The 25,483-nt window shown below is 39.5% G+C and overlaps 1 protein-coding gene across 1 annotated transcript in view; it reads right to left on the reverse strand.

The window, feature by feature from the left end:
• Positions 1-12,710: 12,710 nt before the first annotated feature.
• The window catches only part of gria1a (glutamate receptor, ionotropic, AMPA 1a), a 70,376-nt gene continuing 57,603 nt past the window's right edge, over positions 12,711-25,483 (reverse strand). The window contains 5 exon segments of the mRNA XM_006781718.3: positions 12,711-12,888; positions 12,890-13,045; positions 14,930-15,064; positions 22,044-22,158; positions 25,015-25,262. Coding sequence (XP_006781781.2) covers positions 12,844-12,888; positions 12,890-13,045; positions 14,930-15,064; positions 22,044-22,158; positions 25,015-25,262 — 699 coding nt within the window. The 3' untranslated portion in view covers positions 12,711-12,843.

Below are 25,483 nucleotides of genomic sequence, written 5' to 3' on the forward strand. Positions count from 1 at the left end.
CTAATGAATGCAGCAAGAATCTTACTGCGGACCTAAATCAACTATTTCCTTACTTAATGTTCCATGCTTTTTGATTAATCTGTCTTCCTCCACAAAAGATATAAAAACATTCACCACTTTGGTGGCTGCAGAAATTGTAATGATCAGTCAATCAATTACTGGCACGGTCTTTGATTTCGAGACATTATCTCAGGTAGGCATGCAGATAATGGCCTTCCAAATCTGTGCAGTAGCTGAAATCATTTAAATTTTGCAGCTTCTTCTGATGCAAGTGAAAAGTAAAGTGTACCTAACCACTGAAGGATTTAATCAGAAAAAGGATCCAAAATGGCTAAAATATTGCATGTGTGATTGCAACGATAAAAAGAAAGCATGCACGTTTTTATGCGTTATACGTTCGTGTTAACTAAGTCCACCCAAGGGCTGTTGTATTGTCAACGTGTCATTAGATGTTTTCTTCAGATTTCCTTCAGATTCCGTCATGGTGTAAGTGTCAGTCACTCAAATGAAAGAAAGGGCCGGAGGGCTAGATGGATGAAAGACGAGATGTGCTACATGCTATAACAGGGCTTCAGTCTTGCAGCATCTTTGTGGGTGTAGCTTGTGTGCATGTGCGCTTGCTCGGGTTTATATGCACCCGTGTCCATGTCTGTGTGTCTTTGCTCATGGATAAAAGCAGAGAGAGAGAGAACTCCCACACAGAAATGTGTGCAGTCACTGCCTGCAGCTGCTTGTGGGTGTAGGAACAGCACACACGAAGAAACAGTGGACAGGTCCAAGAGGGGCAAATAGAGAAACAGGTGAATTACAAGTGACATGAAAGGTAAAGATAATGTGGATGAGGCAACAGGCGTGAAGCTGTGTGTGACGGTGCCCTTTTATTAGAGACAGAGTCAGTTTATTAAAGCTGCGCCAATGAGGAACAAGCGTTGCCTCCTCGATGGCTGCGAGACTTTACTCCGTCCCTCCAACATGGGCTGACAGCATCGTCTTCACCGCTATTGATTTCCTTTCTTTTTCTATTTGGAAAAACATGGCTCACACGCCAGGAGAAGACGCCCGAACAAAACCCGATTTCAAAAACAAAACACACACAGCATCAACGTTACACACAAATGCAACACATTCAACCAACATAAGTTATGATTGAATTAAAAATATTCTCATGAGCAGGAGAACAGGTAGCATCTACTAGGAGTATAGAGGGTGGTTATTGAAATGTTGATGCCTTTACAGTGATTGTAGCTGTACAGTCTATTATTTTTAGGCCATATACAAGACACAAGCCCACCTGTGTATTTTTAACCAAATCCCCCAAATGATTTTGACAAATAAAACAGAAAATATTTGATTGGCCCTTTGCTAAATCCTTACCCCAAACAGTTATTATACAGCTATTTTGATGTGTCTATATCCTGGAAGAATGGAACGGCACAATTCCAAAAACCATAAATCTAAGAGCAAAAGTCAGTGGATTTGATATTTACTATCACAGCTATTGAACTCATGAACCCACCTATATTCCAATCTTCACTTTTAGTCTGAAGTCTGGATAATTAGCAAAAAAGTAAGGTCACAAATAGAAGCGGCTAAAAGGAGTTTTAGAGAGTTTTGGAGTTCTTAGACTAGACCTGCTGCTCTTTTATATCAAAAGGAGCCAATTGAGGTGTTTCAGGCATCTGGTTAGAATTCCTTCTGGGCACTTCTCCTTGGAGGTTTTCCAAGAACAAGTACTTGATAGTATTGATACCAACACTGGTATTGGACTGATACTTTGTTTCTATCCTCCAAGTTTACTATGTAGACCACAGAACTGTGGTAAATACATTATTTATTTTAGAGATGATAAAAATATGTCATGATTACGAGTGCTGGACTCAAACGCAGGAATCAATCTGAATGAAAAGTCAAAAGGTGGTTTATTTACACAAGTGTCACAAGGTGACAAGGGAAGGTCCAAACTCTTCTTCACACAGTTTGTGACTCACGACAATCCGCACACTAATCCAGTCCAAACTCGCTCTCACACATGCTCATGCACTCGGGATCCACGGGGAAGGGAAATCTATACACAAGAAGAGAGGCTGACATTAGTGAGGAGCAATGTTCCCTCTAATTTTTTGTGTGTCTGAGCAAACACACAAACTCCCTGAGCGGTCCCTTGGACCCCTGTGAGCAACATTAGACAATGTGCACTGTGGTCCCGCCAGCATCAAATCCATCCAAGTTACATGGTTTATTTAATAACCAAATTACAGCATTTATGTTAGACTACTTTTAATTAAGTGCTTTAGCCCACTTACAAGGGAAATTTAAAAAAAATCTTGTAAAAGTAAAAATAACTTAAACTCCAATTTTGAAAACACAACTTCTTTTCTTTTTTTAAATAAAGCTCTGACTTGTATTATGAGTCTGAGTCTTTGGTCTGGGAGAGAGTCCTGTAACTCCCTGTCTGCATTGGTCAATACAGTATGTAATGACCAATGTTGGGCAATTAACTATATAGTTACTTCTTCAAAAAAGTAACTTTTAAGTTTTGCATACAACAAAGTTTTTTGCAGCTGTTTACCTAAAAATGCAGCTTAGATTTCAAACTATTAACAGAACAATCAGCTGTTCTGCATCAAATCTGATGCCACACAAATTATTTGTGCCACTCCAAAAATATGTCCACTATGAGATAAAGGAGAACAACAGCCTGATACTCCTGTAACATTCAGTAGTCGCCTCACTGTTCTGACACACACAACAAATCTACATTACACACTAACTACACAAGACAACACATTAACTTTAGACTCCAAACACGCTAAATGTCGCAAATCTCTCTCATCTCAAAACACCGCCGTCACTGCTAAAACTTCCCCCCTTCCTAAACAACTAAATGCCATGTTGCCATATCATTTTTTGATTGGTCGACATGGTACATTTTTCCACCAATAGGAAACAGTAGGGTTTTTTGGTTTTGGTTTTGCTCACAGGCGGGGAGTGCTTTCGAGCCCTTTCCTTATAAAACGCCGTGTTTACCGTTTCTTCCAGCAGTAAATATAAACAACGATAGTATTCAGAAAAAAACAAACACTGCATATATTTTTTATCATACCTCTGGTTTTATGTGGCCGATCAACACAATTTAAAAACTGGTACAAAGTCCACACTTTTTCCGTCAATTGTTCCGTCTGTCCTCACATCTCCAATGGTTGTACACGTTGTCATTAACGTGGCTTCACTCCACATCATAGCCTGTCAACGACGTCTTATATACGAATGTGAATCGCATCATTGGCTGGAGCAGCCAGTCACTTACTGACTCACACTGCAAAACAGAATTGTTAACGTATTTATTTAAATTTCAATTCAGGTTAGATTTTTTTTTTGTGCGCAACACAGATTTTTTCTGCGCAGAGACTGTGCCAGCAGTGCGTGATTTTGCACGCGTGCAGCTTAGAGGGAACATTGGTGAGGAGCACTAGGAGAACACAAGGATATCGCTAGGTGATTTCCAGTGAGGAATCAGTCTGCACTGAGACCTTAAGTAGCATGGGAGCAGTCATTGATGATGGATGGCGGGTAAGTAATAATTTGTGATAAGTGGCAGGTGAGTAGGGTGCACAGGTGAGGAGCGAAGGAGAAACAACGACAAACAATCCAGAAGAACCAGGAACCATGAGAATATACCTCAAACATGCACCATGTGTTGTGCTGACTATGAGGTCTATTTTATTTATATCCAATAGCACAATTACACAACAGAAGCACCTTAGACACATGTGCAATTACATTCCAGGTCTCCAAAAACCTGGTCTCAAAATACAGAAGCTGAAATGTGTGCTTCCTTGTGTTCACTAATTATTGTGGAAATCAAAACCCACAGTGATTTAGTTGGTCATTAAAATGCATTTAGATTTTGCAAATTGATGATAATTCGTCTCATAAATCATGACACACTGAAGAAGAAAGAAAAACCTCCTGGAGAGATTACAGTATACATCTCATCTTGCCTGGCAGCATCTCAGGATTCCCCAAAAGGAACTAGAAAGTGTTGCTGGGAAGAAGGACATTTGGAGTACACTGCTTAGTCTGCTGCCACCAAGACTGGACTTCAGGGAAGTGTAAGGTAAAGGACTGAAGGATGCAGTCCTAAAGCAGGGATATCAAACTCATTTTACAACATGGGCCACATACAGGTTACTTTGAATTTAAGTTAAAAAAATATATAATCCTTTTTCTGTAAACCCACAGTAAAAATCAAATGAATATAGTAGTGAAATTCTGACATTTAATAGTTTATTACTTCATTACTTCGATCTAGTCTGAACAGCTATTGAGGAGGGATTCTTTATCATCAGCTGTAAAACTAATGACTGCACTGTTAAAAGTTCAAGACCTTGGCACTCTTTCACGTTTTCCAGAGCCGTCCAGAGGGCTGGATTGGAGTCTTTGCTGGCTCGATCCTGGCCTCCCAGGCCTTATGTTTAACACATGTGCATTTAAAAAGCAGTAATGTGCAGGCTTACTACTCCCTTAACAAACCAGAACATCAGGCTCTTACTGGTACCTGAGGATCTTTGAAGCATCTGTTTCTCAAACTAGAGACTTTGTCCTCTGATCACTTGTGAACTACTTCTTTGTGCTTTTCCAACCAACTTGTGCCTTTTAGTTGTACACCCTGCTGTACTATATCCTCAGTTGTTGTTTTTTTGGTCCTTTTTAACCTGGGACATTTCTTTAAAAAAGTAACCTCAGGCATTTTAGTGCTTCTGTAAATATTCTCTTACAAGGAAAAAAAATACTTTGAGTGACATGTCAGACACATTCATCTACAAAGCTGAACTATTTCGCGAGCCTGTGTTTGTGTGTCCACATCTGCGTTTGCCTTGGTCTCTTGGCAAATGGCCCCACTGCTAATCAACCATCCCTATTAGAAAATCTGTGAATATGCTTATTAGTGTGAGTATGCGTGCGTTTGTGTGTCCACTTGTGTAGGTATGATTCAGCTGCTGCTCATCAACAGTTCTCTAATGAGGGATAGAAAGTGTGGGGAATCTGCACCTGGACACAATTAGCTAGCATTCACTTTCAATGACTCTCCAGGATGGAACAAGATATTCTCCCTGCCCCCTACGTTCGAATGTCTACTTCTTTCTTATCAAACTTTTTTCTTTACCCATACATAATATGACTGCTTTCTTTTATCTGCAAGTTTTCTCTGAGAACTTCATCAATTTGATGTTGAAGGGCATTTTTTTTTATAGTGCACTTATGAAGAAAGTAAAGTAAAGCTTTACAGGACAGCCTAAATTATGTTATTTACCCATCCTCCGATATCCAGGACAGGTGGCACCTCCAGATTTAATTTTAGATAAAGTCTGACTGTTTGGGCTCTTGAAACCTAGGGATATGATTTCATTCTCCTTAGATAAAGTTCATTTGAGCTGTCAGACTCTTTATGCCTATTAGACATTAACAGTCACATATCAGACCTAGTGAATACAGGTGGTTAGTTCGGGCCCGTGGCGCAGGAAATCACACTGAGATGTCAGACAAGTTTCTTCAAACAGCCCTATTTCAAAGTCACAACAAGAATTTAGAAAGTTGCCAGGTCAGAGGAGGTAAACAAAACTGCAAAAATCCTGTGACTGCTGAAAACACCTCACTCAGGAAAAAAAAGGAGAGAGCGGCAGAAAGAGAGACAAAAGAGATGTTAATTATACAGTAGGCCGCTGGCTGTCAGAGTGAAAAAGAGTGGGGCCTCTCCGACGGTTGATGCCACTAATCATGGGGTGTGACACAGCATGACACCCTGCTATCTCTAATGTAACACACAAGTGCGCACACACACAAACTCAAACGCACATACACTCAAAGGCGCGTGTGCTCGGCGCAGCGCACGCTGGTACATTCTATATTTGTATCTTCATTATAATAATAATTTCTTCTTCCAGGCTGAACAGTGATATGAGAAGCGGGTGTTGCATGAAATGTTTATCCCAAGAAATGAAAACTATTTCTTCTTCTTTTTTTGTTTTCACCCCTTATGCATCAAAAGGATGATGCATCAAGTCTAAATATATGCAACATACCCGGGGAAATAGATTAATTAGTGCGCTAAAAAGAATTTGAATCGTCAAGGGGTTCGATTTGTACCCAACCATCAGCAGCTTCACTGACACAGCATGAGGTCTGGTGACTGTAGAGGCCATTGGGGTACGGAGGACTCACTGTGATGTTCAAGAAGCCCGTTTGAGATGATGTGAGTTTCGTGTCAATAAAATATAGGCAACACAGGATGTATTAGGGCGTTTTTCCTTTTGCACATTCAAAACTTTGCTAAAGTGTAGAAGTATTTGTTGTCAAGAGTACATAAACTTTCAAAAATGACACTTCTCAGTAAGAATTATGTGTTCTAATTGAAAGATAGTTCTAGTTGAACGATGAAATCATGCATACTTGGTCACTTGCTGCTAATTATAAAAGCACATAAGCCTGACTTGGCAGTTATCTGTCAGTTATTTTAGGTAATTAGGTAAAGTAGGTTCACCATGCTAGTCCCTCACATAAACGCTGTCCCATCCCTCTCCACCAGCCTGAACTGTCGATACAAGGCAGGATGGAACCATGCTTTTATCTGTTTTGGAATAAATTCTTGAGACTCTTGAGATCAAGCAACATTTTTCCAATGTTCTGTTGTCCAATTCCAGTGAGCCTGTGTGAACTGTAGCTTCAGTTTCCTGTTCTTAGCTGACAGGACTGGAGCCTGATGTGGTCTTCTGCTGCTGTGGCCCATCTGCTTCAAGGTTTGACGTGTTATGGATTCAGAGATGTACTTCTGCATACCGCAGCATGTGGTTATTGTTTCCTTCCTATCAGCTTGAAGCGGTTTGGCCATTGTCCTGTGACCTCTGACATAAACAAGACATTTTCTTCTAGAGAACTGAATATTGAAAATAATGGATATTTTCTCTTTTTCAGACAGAAAAACCTGTTAGACCAACAACCATGCTACGTTCTAAGTCACTTAAATCAACTTTCGCCTCTATTCTGGTTCAGTTTTAACTGAGTTGCTGCCATATGATTGGCTCATCAGATATTTGTATTAACAAGCAGAAGAACAGATGTACACAGTGAAGTGTCTGGTGAGTGTGATTTGTTTTTCATTTGTTTTAATCTTATTCTCTAAATGTGCACACAGGTACACAATACCCATGGAAGTCCTTGAAAAGCAGGTTTTTAGAAGATTTCTGGGCATTCAATAAAGTTGGCCCCTGGTAAAAATGAACAGTTTCTGCTTTTTAGAACGACTACTGCTTTTTATTATAAGACAAGCTTAGTACCTAATTTAGCAGAATTGAAGTAATAAAATCTCCCACAAGCTTGGTGACAGGGATCTATTGTATTGCAAAGCGTCCCTTGGGCATATCATTCCAAGGTTGTTCAAAGTTGTTGAGCTCTCATTGACAGATTTTGGGATGCATTTTGAAGAGAACATTTCAGAAAATAGGTTAAGGCTTTAGGGGCTAATCACTGCGGAGTATTAAAGCCGTCAGCGCTCTGCTGGATCTTTTACCGCAGCGCTGTCTCCTTCGAAAGCTATGGTAACACTTGTTATGACTGTTCATATAGAATTTCTCAAAAAGTGCTTCCAATCAGCATCCACCTGTACGCTCCGGGTTTTCATTCACCATTGGGAAGGGGGAACGCTATTACCATGACTCCCCTGCTGTGCTGATCATGCTGTTTTTGTTGGGGAGTGATGAGGTGAGATGAGCCAAACAAAGAACATAGACCGCTTTCACACAATAGCTTCGTTCTAAGCGAGCTTCCTGACTGAATTGAATTAATTCACATAACAACAGCTGAACAGGTTGGAGTACTACCGTGTGGGGCAGGAATGATAACAACATAACGCAGGTACTTCATGTAAGAAAAATAACAAAGGTGCATGGAACAAAAAAAAAATACTATCTGACTGCTGGCCTAATAAAGTGTGTTAATAAAAAAAGAGCTGTTATAGATTAAATATCTACAATGGGAAAAATGACTGCCATGTCAGTAGAATGAACAGCATGCCATCACCGTTTTACACTCCTCTTACTTCCCATTACATCTACTGATACACACACACACACACACTGTGCTGTTTGGTAATGCATATGCACTTGCCTGTTTTTGTACAGGAAATGATGCATATTACAAAATCCCAATTAATTCAAGTGAGTTGCACACTGAGTTGCTGCTTGATTAAGTGTCTGTACTCACTAATCTCGATGACCCTGATTGTTTCTGTTCAGTTGTCTAGCAGCTTATGTAACACCGTCTTTCTTCGTCCGCTTTCAAATAAAACAGACTACCTCAGATTATTATTATTATTTTGGAACGGCGCACTCCTTTCAGACCCGGGCAACGCTTTATCCTTCTCTGCTTGTAATATCTAAAGTCATATACCATTTGCCTAAGGCACGGAGTGAGATTTATGACTCCAGTGGAAATAAAACTGAACAAATATCCATAGTTTATTCCTTTATTCAGTTACAAAAGCATGATGACTTCTTTCCAGGACACTTTGGTTAGAAAAAAAAGAAGATTTCTCAAAAGTCTGACTCCTAACAGTGTTCTGTATTCTTTTATATTTATTTAGTTTAAAACTTTGAACCCATTTATTGAACTTTGAATTTTAAAACTCAATTTTAACATTTGTAGAGTTAAAAAAAAACATGACAGTGTTTCTGGTGATTAGATTCCAGTAGTAAACGTACCATGAAAAAAAAAAAGAAATATTCACATGGTGATAGATTTTAAGCACTTCAAAAAAAAAGAAAGAAAAACAACAGGAGATTAAATTAAAATCAACTCTAAACTGGCTTTGAACAACAAAAAGCGTTTGCAGATTAATTAACATCAGTGTGTTGTTTACTTTTTTCATAGCCTTCAAAGTGCAACCTAATTCTCCTTTACAATACAAACACTGAATGTCCCTTTTTTTTAAAAAAAAAACAAACTTTTTCATTTTGTTTAATTTTTTTTTTTTTTTTTTTTTACAAATCCTGTTTTGCCATATAAAACATATTTCCCAAGATAAAGCCTCCACAGAAGAGTGCTGTGCTGTCGTAGTAATTAATACATCATCAGAAAAAAGAAGACGCATATGAAGGAGGAAAGAAAAAAGTATTCACACGGCAGGTAACTAATTCTGGTACACTGAGGCTTGATTTAAAGGAGAACAAACATTTTCACTGGGGAAGAGAAAAATCCTTTTATATACATAACAATGTGGAGATATGTATGATTTTTGCTTGCCCACTTATGGCGGAATGGCGGAAAGAGAGGTTCCACATTAGATTTGGTACCCTTGAAAAAGGAAAAAAAAAAAAAGGATACAAACTCAGGAATAAAAATAAAAGCACATCCATTTGTGGAAGCAGAGGATGAGTGCTGCCTTTGTACAGGCGCTTGGCTGTAAAATAAGAGGTCAGCTAGATTCTGCAGTACATAATCCAAAGCTGACCTCTGGCATCCAACAGCAGTGAAAATCCCATTTCAAGCGCTTCGACCTTCCAGTCACCTTAGACTAAACTCTCCCCTTTGGACACTGTTAAAGACACGCAGATATCAAGCTAGTGGTGATGGTTGATGCATTTCAGGACTTCTCTTTTCAATGACTATAATTTTGAACCACTTTTAAAAAAAACTTTAATTTTTACTCACATTTCCCTCAACTTGCTCCCTCTGCTTAAACTTCGGCATTTCCTATATTTACTTGAAAGCCTTTTAACAATTTGGGTATGTGAAATTGCTGTACTCTGCAGTGGAATATTTGTGGAGGTGGACTGAGGTGGAGTGATAGCTATGTAAGAGGAAAAGATGTTCATGCTGGCTGAAGGCACATAATGCATCCTTTACATAGCTCCAGGCTCTGATGTGTTATGAAAAAAAAAAACTGAGTGATTTCTCTCCTGGCACATTTTTCAGCTGTACGACTACTCCATTTAAACAATCAGTTTGGCAATAGTCTATATATATATATATATATATATATATATATATATATATATATATATTATTGTTGACAAATCCAATGAAAGGAACAAAACCAGCTAAGATTTCTTTCAAAACAAAAATGAACTAGTCAAAGTCTGATACTGTAACTTATTGCTCTGATACTACCTAAAAAAATTTCAGTGAGTCACCTGACCCTGCTGAAATTTCATTTCGATACAACAAATCAGAATACTGCATATTTCCTTCACTTTATCCTGCACCTTTTCTGCAATAATACCCAGAAACTGGGACTGAATGCTTCAGAGAGGCTGGCAAAACACAAAATTCCTAAGGATGATCAAGGCATTATGCATTTGTCGCAAAATGTGCAAGCCTGGGGAGGAAAAAAAGGAAAAAGCTAAAGCACTGGACCCTATCCACTTATATGCTTTTGTGCATTTATGATAAGAGCGCAACATCCAATACATTTCTTATCACCATGTGTATGTTCTCAGTTTTTCTAAAATAACAGGTCCTCCCGCTATTTGCAGTCAGCATAGTGCTACCAATTATTTCTATCTATTTCTATGTAAAGAAAATGCAGAGAGGGCTATCATAGAAAAAGTGTAGAAGTTGTTCAAAAAAATAAAATTGAAATATTACTGTCTGAGGTGAAAGCTTAAAAAAGGACACGTGATTCCCCGTAGTTACTGGATAAGTGGGAAAGCCACATTATTAATGAATGTACTGCTTTAAGGATTATTTCCTAATAAACCTTTAAAAAATACATATAAATTAGGTTTTAATATGTGATGCACTTTGTGAAAAAAATTACAGCTGACTGTCATTTGTTGGTACATGGTTGGAGGCAATTCATTGGTTTGCATATATGAAAACTATTTTCATACACGAAAACAAATGTGCGCTGTTATTATAACTGCTACTGTCATGAGAATATTCATGAATATCTTACTTGTGTGTAAAATGTTGGTTTGAGGACAGACGGGATTTAAGCAAAAGCTGTTTCGGCCCGTTGTGATTTATTGATGATCAGAGCCTTGTGAGAGCGACGGGGGTCAACATTGTCATCGTGTTTTGATTAAAACATCTTCATACTGAAATATGTGACAACACATTTCTCCTGGCTATATCAAACATGTAAACTAGTACAGACAGCAGCAAAACACTCAAATTGTTCTAATGAAAAAAAACCAAAAGCGAAAATTGTTGGTATCCTCGCATCTCTGGAATTATTGTCAATAAACGAAAAAAATAAAATTATAGAATCATGCCAGTGTTTCTCGTTTTCCCTCCTGTTACATCATCTTTCCGTTTTAAATCACAGAATTAGCTAAAGGTTTGTTTTCTGCCGTTGGCCACTTGCATAAGAATGCATAAGAATATAAATTACCATGGTGTGTGACAAAATGGGCCCAAGAAATGCAAAGTGCATCACCGACGGTCGTTTTATGTTAAATGTACTGAAATGCTCTGGTATGGAATCTTACTTTAGGGCCTAAATGCCAAACCTAGGATGTCTGCCCGTTGTCACATCTGCCCTCTAATGTCCCAGGCCTGTCACTCTGATTCCTCGATACTTGATGTGATCTGAAAGGGAGAACTCGGGAGAGCCAAGCAGCGCAGTGATCACCATAACCTTGACTTCCAATAGCAATACTAACTCCAAATCTGTCAGTCACATCGAGTGTATCAATCGCACCCCCTCCTTGCTGTGCTAGCTAGCAACAGCGAGGAAGCCGGCTTTCTGGCTTTTTCGCTTAGTACTGAACAAAACATATCAATGCTGCAACAACTGTAGATAAACTCTAAATTTGTCTTCAAAAAGACTGTCCAGTGTATCAGTGATTATGCTATGAATGTCACAACAGCAGAATACAGTTTAAGGTCACTCAGTATTGTACATACAGGATAATGTGTCATTGTGTCATCTCCATTCTCTTTTTGACGCAGGTTGAGGTGAGCATTTATGAATGTGCCCAATGACTGCTTTGATGATCGATGTAAGTACTCAAACTCAATCTGTGTACAATGTTCCGCATTTAAATGGTCATGTGGCACTAAGACAAGGCATGATGTGTTCAATGACGTCTAGCAGCAATGCTTGTTTGTCGTAGCCTGGACAACTTCTGATTTGAACATCATTAACCGTCATCGAAACGTAAGTCAAATCAAAAATACGTGAGACGAACTAATCTGCGCTATCAATCTAGCGTAAACCACTATCTCACAAAAATTGGCTATGCTACTCTGAGCACTTAGTCCTTCAAAAATGGAGTATAAATGTAAGAGTGAAGGAAGGTGGGGACATCCCGAAAACAACATCATATTATCGTAGCAGTCACAAGTGTTTGTCCTCCTCTGCCACATCTGTGCAAAGACATGATCCATCAGCCATCGGAAAGCATCTAGGTAGTACAAGGTCAGCAGTGGAGGTGAAGATATTGCACAAGCAGACTAACGTCAACAGCTCCATCGAAATGGCACAGCGCAGGCGTCACACTGAAGAATAAAACTCTTTTTTTTCCACATAAATGAACACGGTAAAAAAAAAAAGTCCAAAAACACGCCCAGTTGACGACTTCTTTATTGCAGCACGTTTCCCTTCTTTTTTTCGATATCTATTTTTCAAACACCCACTTACTAAAAAAAAGAAAAAAAAAGTTGCGATTCTCTGTTCATCATTTGCGAGGAGCGGTTTTTAAGAGTCCGTTTTGGCAGTAAGTTTTTGTTCAAGTTGGGAAAGCCGGGAGAATAGATGGGTCAAACCGGACAGCCATGGGTTTTGTTATGGTTTTTTTTGAGGTTATTAGAGTCCTGTGCTCTTCTTCTTCTGCCCCACCCTGCCTATCCCCTCGCCGCCAGCACAGTAATATGATGATCACATGCCGGAGGCACCCAGTCCCATGCTGGCGGTGTGGCTCATGCAGGGCAGTGTCTGAACGGTCTTGGGGAAGTCGTGGGTGAGGATTCGTCCGTTCTCTCCGCCGCTCCCGTTGCCACTCATCCTGGTCAGGGTGGAGCAGTGCATGGCGTCGTTGATGGATTGCTGTTGGAAGCAAAAACATCGCAATTAGCCCACAGATCAGATTTCGGTGTATTTGTGCACACATGCGATATCTTGTAATCAAAACGGTGAATGCAACAGTTTGAGCTAGCAGCACACAGCTAATGTCTGCAGAGAAGTTCGACTTTTTTCCAGTTTTTTTGTTTGTTTTACGTTAATACACGCACAAAAGAGTCTGCTGCATGTACGTATGTTCCTTTTTGAATGTTGGGCACGCCAAAAAAAATCTGGAGCAAGTAAACTGTTAAACATTCCTTATCAGTTATATTTGCCGGTGTTAAAATTGGGGTACCAGACATTGTGCATCGAATGTCCCAATTTGTAGCAGGAGGAGCCGAGTGAAGGGTGGGCAGAGAGGGAGCTGAGGCTTCACTCATTGGTTTAATAGCTTCATTCTCCAGTCTAGCGCAATAAAACCCACTGGGCTCGAATGCTGACTTAATGATGTGTGATGCTTGTGTGTGTGCGTGCACGTGCCCATGCGTGCCACTTCGCTATCTGTCCGCATTCTATAGCTGATTAAATCGGGCAAAGCCAGTGCGATCTGGAGCGACCAGTAAGTGCTGCACGGGGGTTGGAGAATTACACCGGCCTCTAATTGGAATGGTGTTGTTGTTTCTTTCAAGTCAAACAGCATAAAGGCACCGCTGGACTAATAGGCTCCTCGCCATTCTCTTCAGCATACTGATCAGGTGGCCCCTTTGTGGGCTGATTAAAACATAAGAGATTTCATGTAGACGATCACTCCTCGCATTCGGCCTGCCTTTTTTTTTTGTTTACATGAAAACGATATCAGTGCGCCCCCCTGGGGGGGCTTTGAAGCTGGAAGAATAAATCAGAGGCTGTTTGTTGTAAATTGATCCACGAAGCTGATAACTAACAGCTGCTGAAGACCAAACCTCACATCTACCAGTAAAGTATAAAGCAACAAGTCCTGCATTTTAGATCTGTGAACATAACAGCAGTTTGAGTTAAGACTTTTTGAGATCAAAGCAGTGATGGAAGACATGCGAGCCGCACGACGTCTGCCTTATGGTATACATATAAACGATGTTCACCACAATGGGGCCTGCGTTAGCGAGACAGTCAGCAAAAAGAGAAGAAGGAGTAGGGCAGAGAATTGCTCAGAGCGACAGAAGTAGATAGATGTACCACTGTGATTCAAATTGCCTTTATACCTGTGCTGTGGTAGATTATTGTAATGGGTTAAGTAATGGGTTTTAACAAAAGGCCTGTGAGGAACATTGTGCAGTGTGACATCGAAAAGCAACATGTGTACTTAACCACACAGTCAAGAAGGAAATATTAATTAGAGAACAACATATAGTGACAAATAATCCATCTACATGTAAATTCAAAGGCAAAAACTAACTACATAAAAAAAAATGCTACATGCTAACAATCCTGCCACATTAACACATGAAACTCTAAGCAACTGCTCTGAAAACTTACTTCTCGAACGTGACGAAACAGGCATAAGGGCAATTTTGGAATCAAGTGATTGAACAACACTGCAGGAGATCAGTGACATAAAGACTGAGCGAGGGAGCGGCAGAGGTAGAGAGAAGTACAGGAGAGCGTTTGCACTGGAAGCCGTGGGAGGCCCTACTGTGATCACGGTTAGATGGGCGGGGAGGGGGTGTGGAGGCAGATGTCATCATCATCATCATCATCATCATCATCATCATGGCTTGATCACAGCGTTTCCTACCCCGTGGCTGTGCTCTGCCCTTATATCTTAACAGTGTTGTTGGCGTACAGGCCGTAGCTCTGCAGCTCTGTGTAGGGGGCGCTAGCACCACTGTCTAAGGCTGAGCAGTGAAAGGCCTGAGCGGCTGAGGCAGCAGCAGCTCGCGCGGTGGACACCTTCATTCGGCGCGACTCGGTCCTGGACTTGTAGCAGAACTCCACCAGTGCCACCAGCATGGCCAGGCCCAGGCCTCCAATCAGGATGTAGAAGACTCCCGCCACATTGCTGAGGCTCAGAGCGCTGGTCTTGTCCTGGGGGAAGGAGGGCGGAGAGAAGTCGTGAGGAGGCAATAGCGGCAGCAGTATATGACATATAATTGGACTCTTTCTCTCTCTCTCGCTCTCTCTCTCTCTCACACACACACAGACAAATTTAGCTACAAACTAGTTTCACAGACAGAAATCATAAGTGAAACGACTCAAATGGAGTACATGTACAGCAAAATGACAACTATAGACAAAAATATTGAGCCACCGCTGACTTCTTTACAATATTCTTAGTAAAACTGAACAAATTGTGCAATAATTTATTGAAACTTGTGGAACCACACGTTGAAATACTATATATATTACATTTGCAGTGTGTTTGGTATCATTATCATGCTAAAAGAAAAAAACAAAAGATGACATTGCACAGTGGAATGTAATCTACTTTTCTTTTCTGCATGTCAAGATATTCCAAGGTTTTGAGAATCACTTTGCTGATTATTATAAATTAATTTTTTTTGCCTGTCAAACTGTGTTATATTTGACATTTTTTGTAGATTCAGGTAAAGAATTGGAAATAGATTATGTGTTTTGGCTAAAGTAGTTCTTTGATAAGCTGACCGTTGTATGTAGACAAAACATTGGTTCAACCCGGGACTTTGGTGTCTTTTTATGCTTGAATCATTCATAGATCACTGTTCAGCAGCTTCAGGAACTAGCAATAGATTGAAAATGAGTGAAAGAAAGGAAGAAAAAAGCCTGAAGAACCATTGGCCAGGAAGTCTGAACAATAATCTTGTTTCTTGGAAATAAAATGTTAAGAAATGAGGGTGGCTCGAGATTTTTTTGCACAGTACTGTTTAACCCACACTAATCCAAACCAGTAGCAACCCACATTGTAAAGAAAACGCCTCAACTATTAAGGCACATGAAGACAAGTTAACATAAAAGTCGACAAGCTAAGACACACATAACCACACAACAAGAAAATAGCAGGGATAACAATATATTTCAGAGGCCTGGCTCACAAAGCAGTTTTTAACTTTGGATCTAACTTTGGGTCTGTGAAGGTTCTCAGTCACTTTGGCTTTCTTATCTTGGTGAACTTGGTGAGGAGACCTAAGAGGGGAGGTGGGAACCTTCTTATAAGATACAAGCAGCAGCAGTAAATACTGCAAGTGTTAAAACGATAAGTGCAAAGGGCACAGAGTTATTCTGTGAAACTGGTTCAGTGACTTTGCCTTTCTGAGAAAGTTAACTCATAAATATTTGAAAGATCTTTGTGTGCGCGGTTACAAAACAGAAGCTCTTACAAACGGGAGGTACTACAAAAAAAAAAAAAATGTTCGGCATGCGAAGGTAGGACTCAAAAGGCAGTTTGAAGGTACGATGAGTCAAAGTTAGAGAATAGTGTTCCAGTCAAAAGGCCCAAGTGAATTTATGTTGGCACAGACTGATGCCCACTGCAGGCTCCAATGATTCATCAAAACATCCTTAAGCATGAATCGGGCTTAGGAACGCTCCCTCAACATTTGGCTCATTTTATCACCTGTCCCTATAAAAAGGATATCATGAATAATTTGTAGTGCAGCTAGTCTTCTCTCAAAGCCAGTGCTTCCAAAAGCCACAAACAAAATCTGCCGTTGCAAGTTAACTACAATGATGAGCTTTTAGTGACTGCTTAGATTTACATAACTTACTTATTCTGTCGCTACAGGAACAGAACATTTGAGGCTAAACTGTAACATCTGATGACACTATCATATACAGCAGACAAACTGAAAAAAGCCTTAAGTTAAAAAAAAAAGAAATCAAACTTTACAGAGACGTCATAATAAAACACGTTGAGATTATGCTCTGTCTTAGACTAAGTTGGGATTTATTGTTGTCTTCATGAGAGAGGAAGGCAAAATTATTATTTCCCACAACAGACTTACATAGCACATTAAAATGTCAGCAATGATATTGAACCCTGTTTAATATCATAAGTGTAGTGAAATAAAAAGAATATACACACACGTGTATATTCTTTTTATAGTATTTCATACTCTACCTGCCTTCAAGTGCCGTGTATCTCTAATTCACTTCCTGCCACTTTGTGCTAACGTCAAGTCAAATTTCACACTTTTATTAAATTGTAAGTGGCTGTTTGCGTGAAATCCCACCTCTTGCATGTGCTCTGTAACAAAACTTTGCTGTTTATCCACTGTTTACTGGGCTGAATTTAACTTTTAATTAACGTTAACCATATTAGAGGCTTTTCTTTATATGGAGGCTAATATTCTGATTCTATTAAGGAAAAATCTGAATAAAGAAAAAGCTCAGAATAAGCAGGTGGAACTGATTACGCCTCTTCAAAAACCAATCAGAAAGTAGAATTTCATCACGTAATGTTCACTTTCTCGTTTTCTTTTCCTGCACATGTTCTCTGTTATGACGTAAATGAACCAAGAGTGGGGACGCAGCGGGTAGCTGATCAATCGTATGCTACAATAAGATAGCCACTGAGGCATGTGTGACATTTTCATTTCTTCTGCATGTCACTCTGCTCTGATTAAGTGCACGTGCATCCTCGCGTAAACACCAGACCGTATTAAGTCATGTTCCAGCATCTGACCCCAAATTTTCAATCAAAATAAAGATAAAGACTATGTGCGACTCGCTTTGTGTGGCAGGCCCCAGATAGCGTTTAACACTGACTTACATTTTACACAATGTGAAGTCAAAAACATACAAATTACAGTTTTCTTTTTAAATGATAACTTTTTGTTGTGAGGAAATGGGTATAGATAAACACACAAACACGCCCCATAACACATGCATTCATGTGACAACAGCACAAACAAGTTTTTAGTTTGACATTATTTCATATTATGATTTGTTTATCTCTGCTGCAAGTGCCCCTAACGTTACATCTATGTCTGCTGATGATATACAGAGGACATTAATTATTAAGGCTTGAATCAGTGAACCTACTACACTGATATTTTCTGTATATTAAATATTCTTTTTCATGAAATTATGTGGGGAATGTTTTGTTGAGTGGTTTTTAGCAACTAAATAAAACCGAGGCATTAATTTGTTTGCTCAGATAAACTGACTTTAAACCAAAGTGCAAAACTGAGTTTAAAGTCTGTCCAAATATTTAGATATACTCTATAACAGGTGACGTGTGCTAAACTATGTGCTACGGAGGACTGAATCTGCTGTTTTATTCCCCAAACACACTAGACTAAATCTTGAATTTGTGTTCAGTCAGCTGAATTTGAAAGTCTTCCAATTTATTAGTTTTGTTATATTAAAACTGGAAGAAAATTTTACTACAAGTATGCTGTATAGAGATAATGCTAAATAATTAACACTGGACCACTCCAGGTTATTTTGTGGCCACAGAAAACAATTAAAGTGTGATGTGGTTAGTTAGAAATCCCTCTGGGTGCTACTAGGATTGTTAGCTTTGGAAAGAGAGTGCTAGCTTAACTGCTGTTAGCTCTTGCTACATTGTTAGCATACAGATCTGAGAGCAGCATCAAACTAATCACTGAATTCGATCAAGCAAAAAAACTTGATCACTTAATTTAAGTACATATGTGCATATATTGACATTTGACAGAGGAACTGGATGAACATAGGCTTGCAACAAAAAGGTAGCATACCCTGATTGATCATTCACCTGGACGATGACTAGCATATAAGCATCTAAGAAAACGAATGGATCCCAATGGTGTATTTAATATGACTTTAAACTATCGACTGAACCTATAATTCCATCAGAACAGTTTTTACTTTGTTTGTAACATGCTCCTTGTAGACTGAGCTCTTCATGGCACATAGTTTGACACTTCTGCATAAACTACCAATAGAACTGTCGGTACAAGCAATGGCAGAGTTCAGTGGGCCACACAGAGGTACATAAAGAGGTATCTGAAGTAATGCGCTAAAGCTTTTCTGTCGGGAGAAACTCCTTTCTTTTTTCTTTTTTTTACAGTAGATAACAAAATTCTAATGCATGCAAGTGCAGTGGGCAGACTTGATACAACTCCGGGTTAATATGAATTGACATGGCATCCATATATGCATACCTTAAATTAAAAGCGTTATGCCAGGATTATTATAAAGGCTAATATATAAAGGCAAAGGCCAATAGCTCTTGTTTCATCTTTCTCACTTCATGCCCTTTTGTGTTTCTCATTCCTTTCGACAGAAAAGATTTATGTTCAAAAAGCCTGCTTGAGTAATTCATATTTGATCTACTGCACAAATATAATGTTATCCTAACACTTTGTGTGTGTACATTTGTTTTCAGGATTGGACAAATCGTTTTATAAGGATTCCTTCTACCCAGATCCAAATGTTTAACAATTAATTTTAACAGTCCTTGCTAATCCACCACACATTGTTTATTTACACACTGGGAACGAACAATAAATCTCTGACAACACAATCTCATCAGAGGGAAGAAATAAACAGCAGAGTACCATCAGAGTACTGGCCCAATTATAAGACAGTATTTCTGGTAAGTACATTTTTCAAAGTGGTGGTGGTGGTGGGGGGGTCTTTTCGCATTTGAAGATTTACTTTTCGTAATCAAAACAGCAGATGTTTTTTTTCTTTGAATAATGGAACTGTCGATGCACTTGCACAGTAAGCTGCATTGAGTTCATTTGCTTTGGTGTTGCTGAGAAAGCGAGATTGAAATTATCCCTCGGCATATATCTGCTAGTATTGATCAACACCCCAGCCGGCCTGTTTCAAAGTGAAAATATGTACATTTTGAAACAAACAAAAATAAACTCATTTCTCCCTTGGTAATCAAATGTGTTTTATGCAATAAACAAAACTTTTGATCAATCCAGTAAACTTAGTAGCAAGACCACAAGGTGGTCTCTGATGGCAGTCTGGGGAGCTGTCATTATATATGTATAATTATCATAAATTGATGACTATTGTAAAACTAGTCCAAACAGGAATTCATAAAATATTTACAAAAGTATTGGGCCACACCTCTTAATCTTTGAAATCACCTGTTCTCAGTACCTTTGCAACAGGTGCATAAAATCAAGTACCTAGCCATGCAGTGTGGTACTGTAATAGGAGACCACTTTTGCAATAAGTCCATTCATGAAATCTTATCCCTCCTAGATCCACAACTGTAATGTAACTGTAATGCTGCAGTTATTTAACTGCACAAACGCTGTGTGCCAGGAGCTTCATGGTATGGGTTTCCAGCTCATGGTGGCCCAGTACTTTTGTCTGTATAGTGTAGCTAATAAATTTTCATATGGTCTAAAAAAGATCTGATCAGTTAATGCACATAAAATGAAGTCATCTTGTCCTCCTGGATACACCTTTACATTAACATTTACGCCATGTTTTTTTTTTAAGTGGAGCAAAAGTCTAATAGATAATGCTGTGAACCAATGTTAATGACTCACACTGCAGACTTTATGACCCTTTTGTGACATTAAAATTACCATGCCATTTCCCTGCCATTCATATATGTGCACAGGCTTACTTTAAATAGTACAATCTTTCTTTGCTGGCAAAGGTTAATGTTAATGTTAGAGTAGAAGTGGATTGGACAGGCGGTCAAGTGGTGCCTCTTTTGATCGCGGACAGCCCATAAAGACATTGTTAGATATTATTAAACTACAAATGTAACAGTTTAGCTGGAAGAAAATGAATGGATGGACAGATGTAACAATCTCTTCGCTGTGTACTTACATAGTAGCAAAGTGTTTAGAATTCATTCTCCAGAGTGAAAGCTGAAGTAGATAAACTTTAGAAAAAGTGGCTTTCATTCACTTTGATTTGTGCATTTTTATTGGTTTCTTATTAATTCAAAATTAAGGTAATTAAATCCAAATATTTTGTTTCTGTAGAGAGATTGCAATAACAATTCTTTCAGGCTGAACTGAGATTTATTATATTCTTCTTTAAAGGTAATGATGCATGGAAAAACATTGATAAGAAAATTTTGTTTGTCTATTTTAATGCATTTTTCAACCATAAACAGGTGAGAGTTATCCTTAATTATCATCTTATATTTGGGCCAATACAGTAGAGCTGCCAGAGCCACATGGGGAGTGCTGCTAAGTGCAGCGCACTTTGGGCTGGTCTAGTATTAAAGGAGGGTTGTGCTGCGAGGTGCTGTGAGGTGCCAGGTTCGGGTTGGAGACTAACCTTTCTTCCGGAGTCCTTGCTGCCACACTCCCCTTTATCGTACCACCATTTGTTTTTCAGTTTGTCTAAGACGGCTTGCTCATTGAGCTTCAACACCGCTAGGTTTACTGGGATTCTTCCAACCATAAGGGAATAACATAAATAACATATTATACCATGTTATTTTATGTTATTAATTCAGAGACATAAAGAGCAGCAAATAGATACACATGCCTGGATTTGCTTGTTGGCAAAAAAAACAAAACAAAAGAAAAATGTCACACAAACCACACCCACGTGCACACAAATATATTGCAGAAACATCATTAGAAACATCAGTCAAAGTGATATGAATTAATACTCCATCTAGCTCGGTTAGTTTGCTCCCTAAGGCAGTAGATGTGTATTACTATATCACTTTGGGTAACCGGCATACTGCTTGCACTCACTTATGCCACAAGGCTTTCTTAATTTGATCTTTTCCTATTCGAAATCAACCATGTTGTACAGCTAAACTTATAGTCCCAGAATGGATGCGTGGGAGCCACAACACAAATAACTTTGCCGTTTTAATTAGCACTGATCAATTTTAAATCAGTGCTATTTTGTTTGAGCAGGGAGACATGATGCAAAAATTCCCCTCTCCATGGATTTCAAATTCATCCCCTGTCGGCCAAGCAATCACCCCCCTCAGTCCTTTCCCTTTGCTCTTCCCCACACCACACAGAGAGATTAAGTGTTGCTGGAGTGGTGGTGCAGCGTGGGCTTGCCGGTTACCCCTCTCTTCCCCTTCCCCCACTCCCCACCCCCCACTCTCAGTGGTGGTGGGTTTACCCGCAGGGTTTATCAAACTGGCTCTGACCTTGGAGTCCCCGCCCCCGCTGCCGCACTCTCCCTTGTCGTACCACCACTTGTTTTTCAATTTGTCCAAGAGGCCCTGCTCGTTCAGTTTTAACACTGCCAGGTTTACTGGGTTTCTTGAAAATAATATAAAACGATAACCATTAGGAGACACTCTATGGGACAGATATAAAGAGATTGGTCGTATGGTGGTGGTGGTGGTGATAATGAAATGCTGACTTAGAATTGGAAACACTCCTGCATTTGGCTACTGGTGTTAAGCAGGAGCACTGGCTTTAGGATGCACGTGTTAGTCACATACCTGCAATGGGGCTTAAACACTGAGTGCCAATACAGTGGGTTTTACCAAGGAGGGGCTTGTCTCAGAGAGAGGCAGAGCAAACACTATAAATGGAGATGCTTTTGGATGCGGAAGTCTGACTACAGATGGTAATTTCCTTTCAGCTGCACCAGCATACAAATTGCTATGGCAACAAACCTATCAATATTCAAGCCATAACAGCATTCTTGTGAATAGAAGCTGATGCTGATTAATTTATAAATAACAGCAGAAACAAATTCCAGCAGAGGCTTCGACGGTTTTAACTGCTACGATCACTTTCACGATAGCTTTATTTCTCTAACTGGCTGAAAAAGATGTTGCCTGACCAACTGCAGACACATCACCCAAAGCACCTCCCCATGGGTAGCTCTGTCTCTCTCTGGTCACTGTGTATTTCCTATAGCTGCAAGGTTGAGGACAAAGACTATCCATCCACAAATCACAAGAATGCCAGAATCTGCAATCAGAATTTGCATATAAAAGTAAAGATTACAGCCTTTACGTGATTGCCTTTTTTTTTTTTGCTCAAATCAGCACCAATTCTTCTGCACAGGAACAATTTAGTTTGTCGGCATCCTGCCTTTCTCATCACTGAACACAGAAGAGTCTCTACCCCCAACCTGGAGGACATCACACAGCTGTAGGGAAGACAGTTTTTTTGGAGCTGGTAAAACCTCTAAATTCTTTCTTAGCCTGGCAGACTCAGACAAAAAAGAAAGAAGTCACGAGAAGAAGTAAAGTGGACATGGATGTTGTGGAGAGCCATGGTTTGGTTGGTTCAGCGTGAGCAGATGTCAGGGAGGTTACTGAATGTTAGCGAGATGGTACAGACCCTGAAGATTGTATATGTCAGAAATGAAGATCAGAATTTACACAGAACGTCAGAACAATTGACAAGAAAGTGATCTCTGAAGACATTCCTGCAAAATGAAGAGTTATTTTAGGTTTTTTTTCCTCAAAAGTTCTGTTTTCAATCAGGCCTGCAATGCAATATTAGCGCTATCAGCACTATTAGTCTCATTTACTGTGTAGAAAAGAAATCTCTACTTATGCAAAAAATCTAAAAAGAATGACAGTATATAAATGTCTAATTAGGAACTTCTATTGGAACGGGTATCAGTTCTGTAGTTCTGCACAGATACTCTATCAAATTTAAACACGATGAGAAAAAAAAAGTCAGATTAAAGCTTCTCTAATATCCAGTCGTCCGTGCAAACTGATTCATTATCCATGCATTGCAGGTGCGATTGGACTCAGCTCTTTAAATTCATGGGTAACTCATTCATGTCCCATTCCGGATGAGCTGAATACATTTGAAATTTCCTCCTTAAAACCCAAAAAATCCGTGAGTCATTCTAATTGCCATGCTTTAATACCACTCATGCAATCGCAAATGTTTGTTATCTGTTAATGGAACTCCATATCAGACATCTGTGACCACAATGACAACTTGGGAATAAGGTACATCGCTAGGTAAATAATTAACACAAAGAGAGCGAGATCAAACGGGGGCCACCCTTAGCTGTTCACCACTCTGTCCCACTGCTATGTTGTGGTCTGGGCCAATCAACCTCTTGTCTTATCGTTCATGCAGCATTAAACTTCATTTGTGGAATCGAATTTGTATTAAATTTTTAAAAGGAGCTTCTGATCGAGGCTTTAGAAGCAGTTCTACTCAGCATTCTGACCTCTGGCTGTCAACCAAGGAGGAAAGCCATATGAATCCGCAGCGAGTTTGAATAAAATCTTCCCATATGGCTCCTTTCATTAAAATGAATGAGGCCTATTAGAAATAGATTAAAAGCTTCAGATGCCACCAGCTTCTGCACTCTCTCTGTAGTTGCGGGAGAAATTTAAATGGGAAGTTGGTTAAGGTGTTAATGTAATGTGAAATGACAGCTGTTGCTCTTGGACATCGATGGCAGGAGTAAATCCGGGATGAATTATCCTTCATTATGTCAATTATCACATTAAATGTCGCAAAATACAAATTCCACTCTGCTGACTTCACATTCAAGGTGTGAGCTCTGGCTTAAGTGGTAAAGCAGCTATGCGGGATTCTTTAAGTTGTAAAATTGCTTTAGGGGCTCGGATTTTTATGATTGGCACGTTTCTATTTTTTGCGTGTGTGTTTGTGTTTAAGGGGGATGATTTGAAGAATATAAAGAGAGTTTGAAATATAATTGGAAGGCAGCAAGGAAGCAAAGTGCTCCTTAAAGAGGATAAGAGATCTCATCGTCCTGCTTTATACTTCTGCTAGTGCTCACAAGTCAGCTGGGAATAATCTAGCTGTGTACGTAGATGTGCAGACACAAATAAAGATGATCAGAATTGAAAATGGGAGGGATCGAGCTGTAAATGCCAGTGCAATATGTGCAAAAAGTTGGAGGATGACCGTGACAATAATGAGATGCCTTCTATATCTGATCAGAGCATTTATACTTATAAGTTAATCTGGTAGTGCGTGCACAAAGCATTCAGAATGCATGAAATGGCACCAAAAAAAAAAATCAACCTAAGCATATAAATATGTTCATAAATGAGCAAATACAGACCTCCAAATAAACAGGTGAGGGGTAACGCTCATGCACAGGCACCAATAAAAGCACATGAAGGCTTTTATCCAACCACTGCAGTGGCAAAGGTTTACCTGAGATGGGAGCCCTTTGGTGTGGCAATTCCATAACCTTTGGAGTCCAGGTTGCCTCCCACCTTCATAGTGTCACAGGGTTTCCTCTGCTCTATGTACTCATTCATAGTGGACTCCAGCAGGTAGGCATATTTGCCCTTGGACTTCCTGACTCTCATGACACCCTCGTCTGTCGTTTTGACAAACACAGACGGGTCGGCCGCCTTCATGTAAGACCACATCTTCTCAAACACGGCGATCTTAGACCTCTGACAGCCAGAAATGTTAATAAGAAAAGGGATGGAAGTACAGGGAAAGGGACTGTCAGTATATAAATACTTTATTATCTATCTTTAGAGTGTTAAAGGTAAATGTTAAAATCCTTAAAAAATGTCAGGACTTTACTCCCGATTTAGCTATTTATGCTCTTTTCATCCAACCCAATAACACTGCAAAATGTGTAACAGACGCAGGTCCACTGTGTCCATTT

This window comes from Neolamprologus brichardi, chromosome 2 (genome assembly GCF_056152115.1).
Source record: "Neolamprologus brichardi isolate AB-2024 chromosome 2, ASM5615211v1, whole genome shotgun sequence".
In the NCBI taxonomy this organism is placed as follows: Eukaryota; Metazoa; Chordata; class Actinopteri; order Cichliformes; family Cichlidae; genus Neolamprologus; species Neolamprologus brichardi.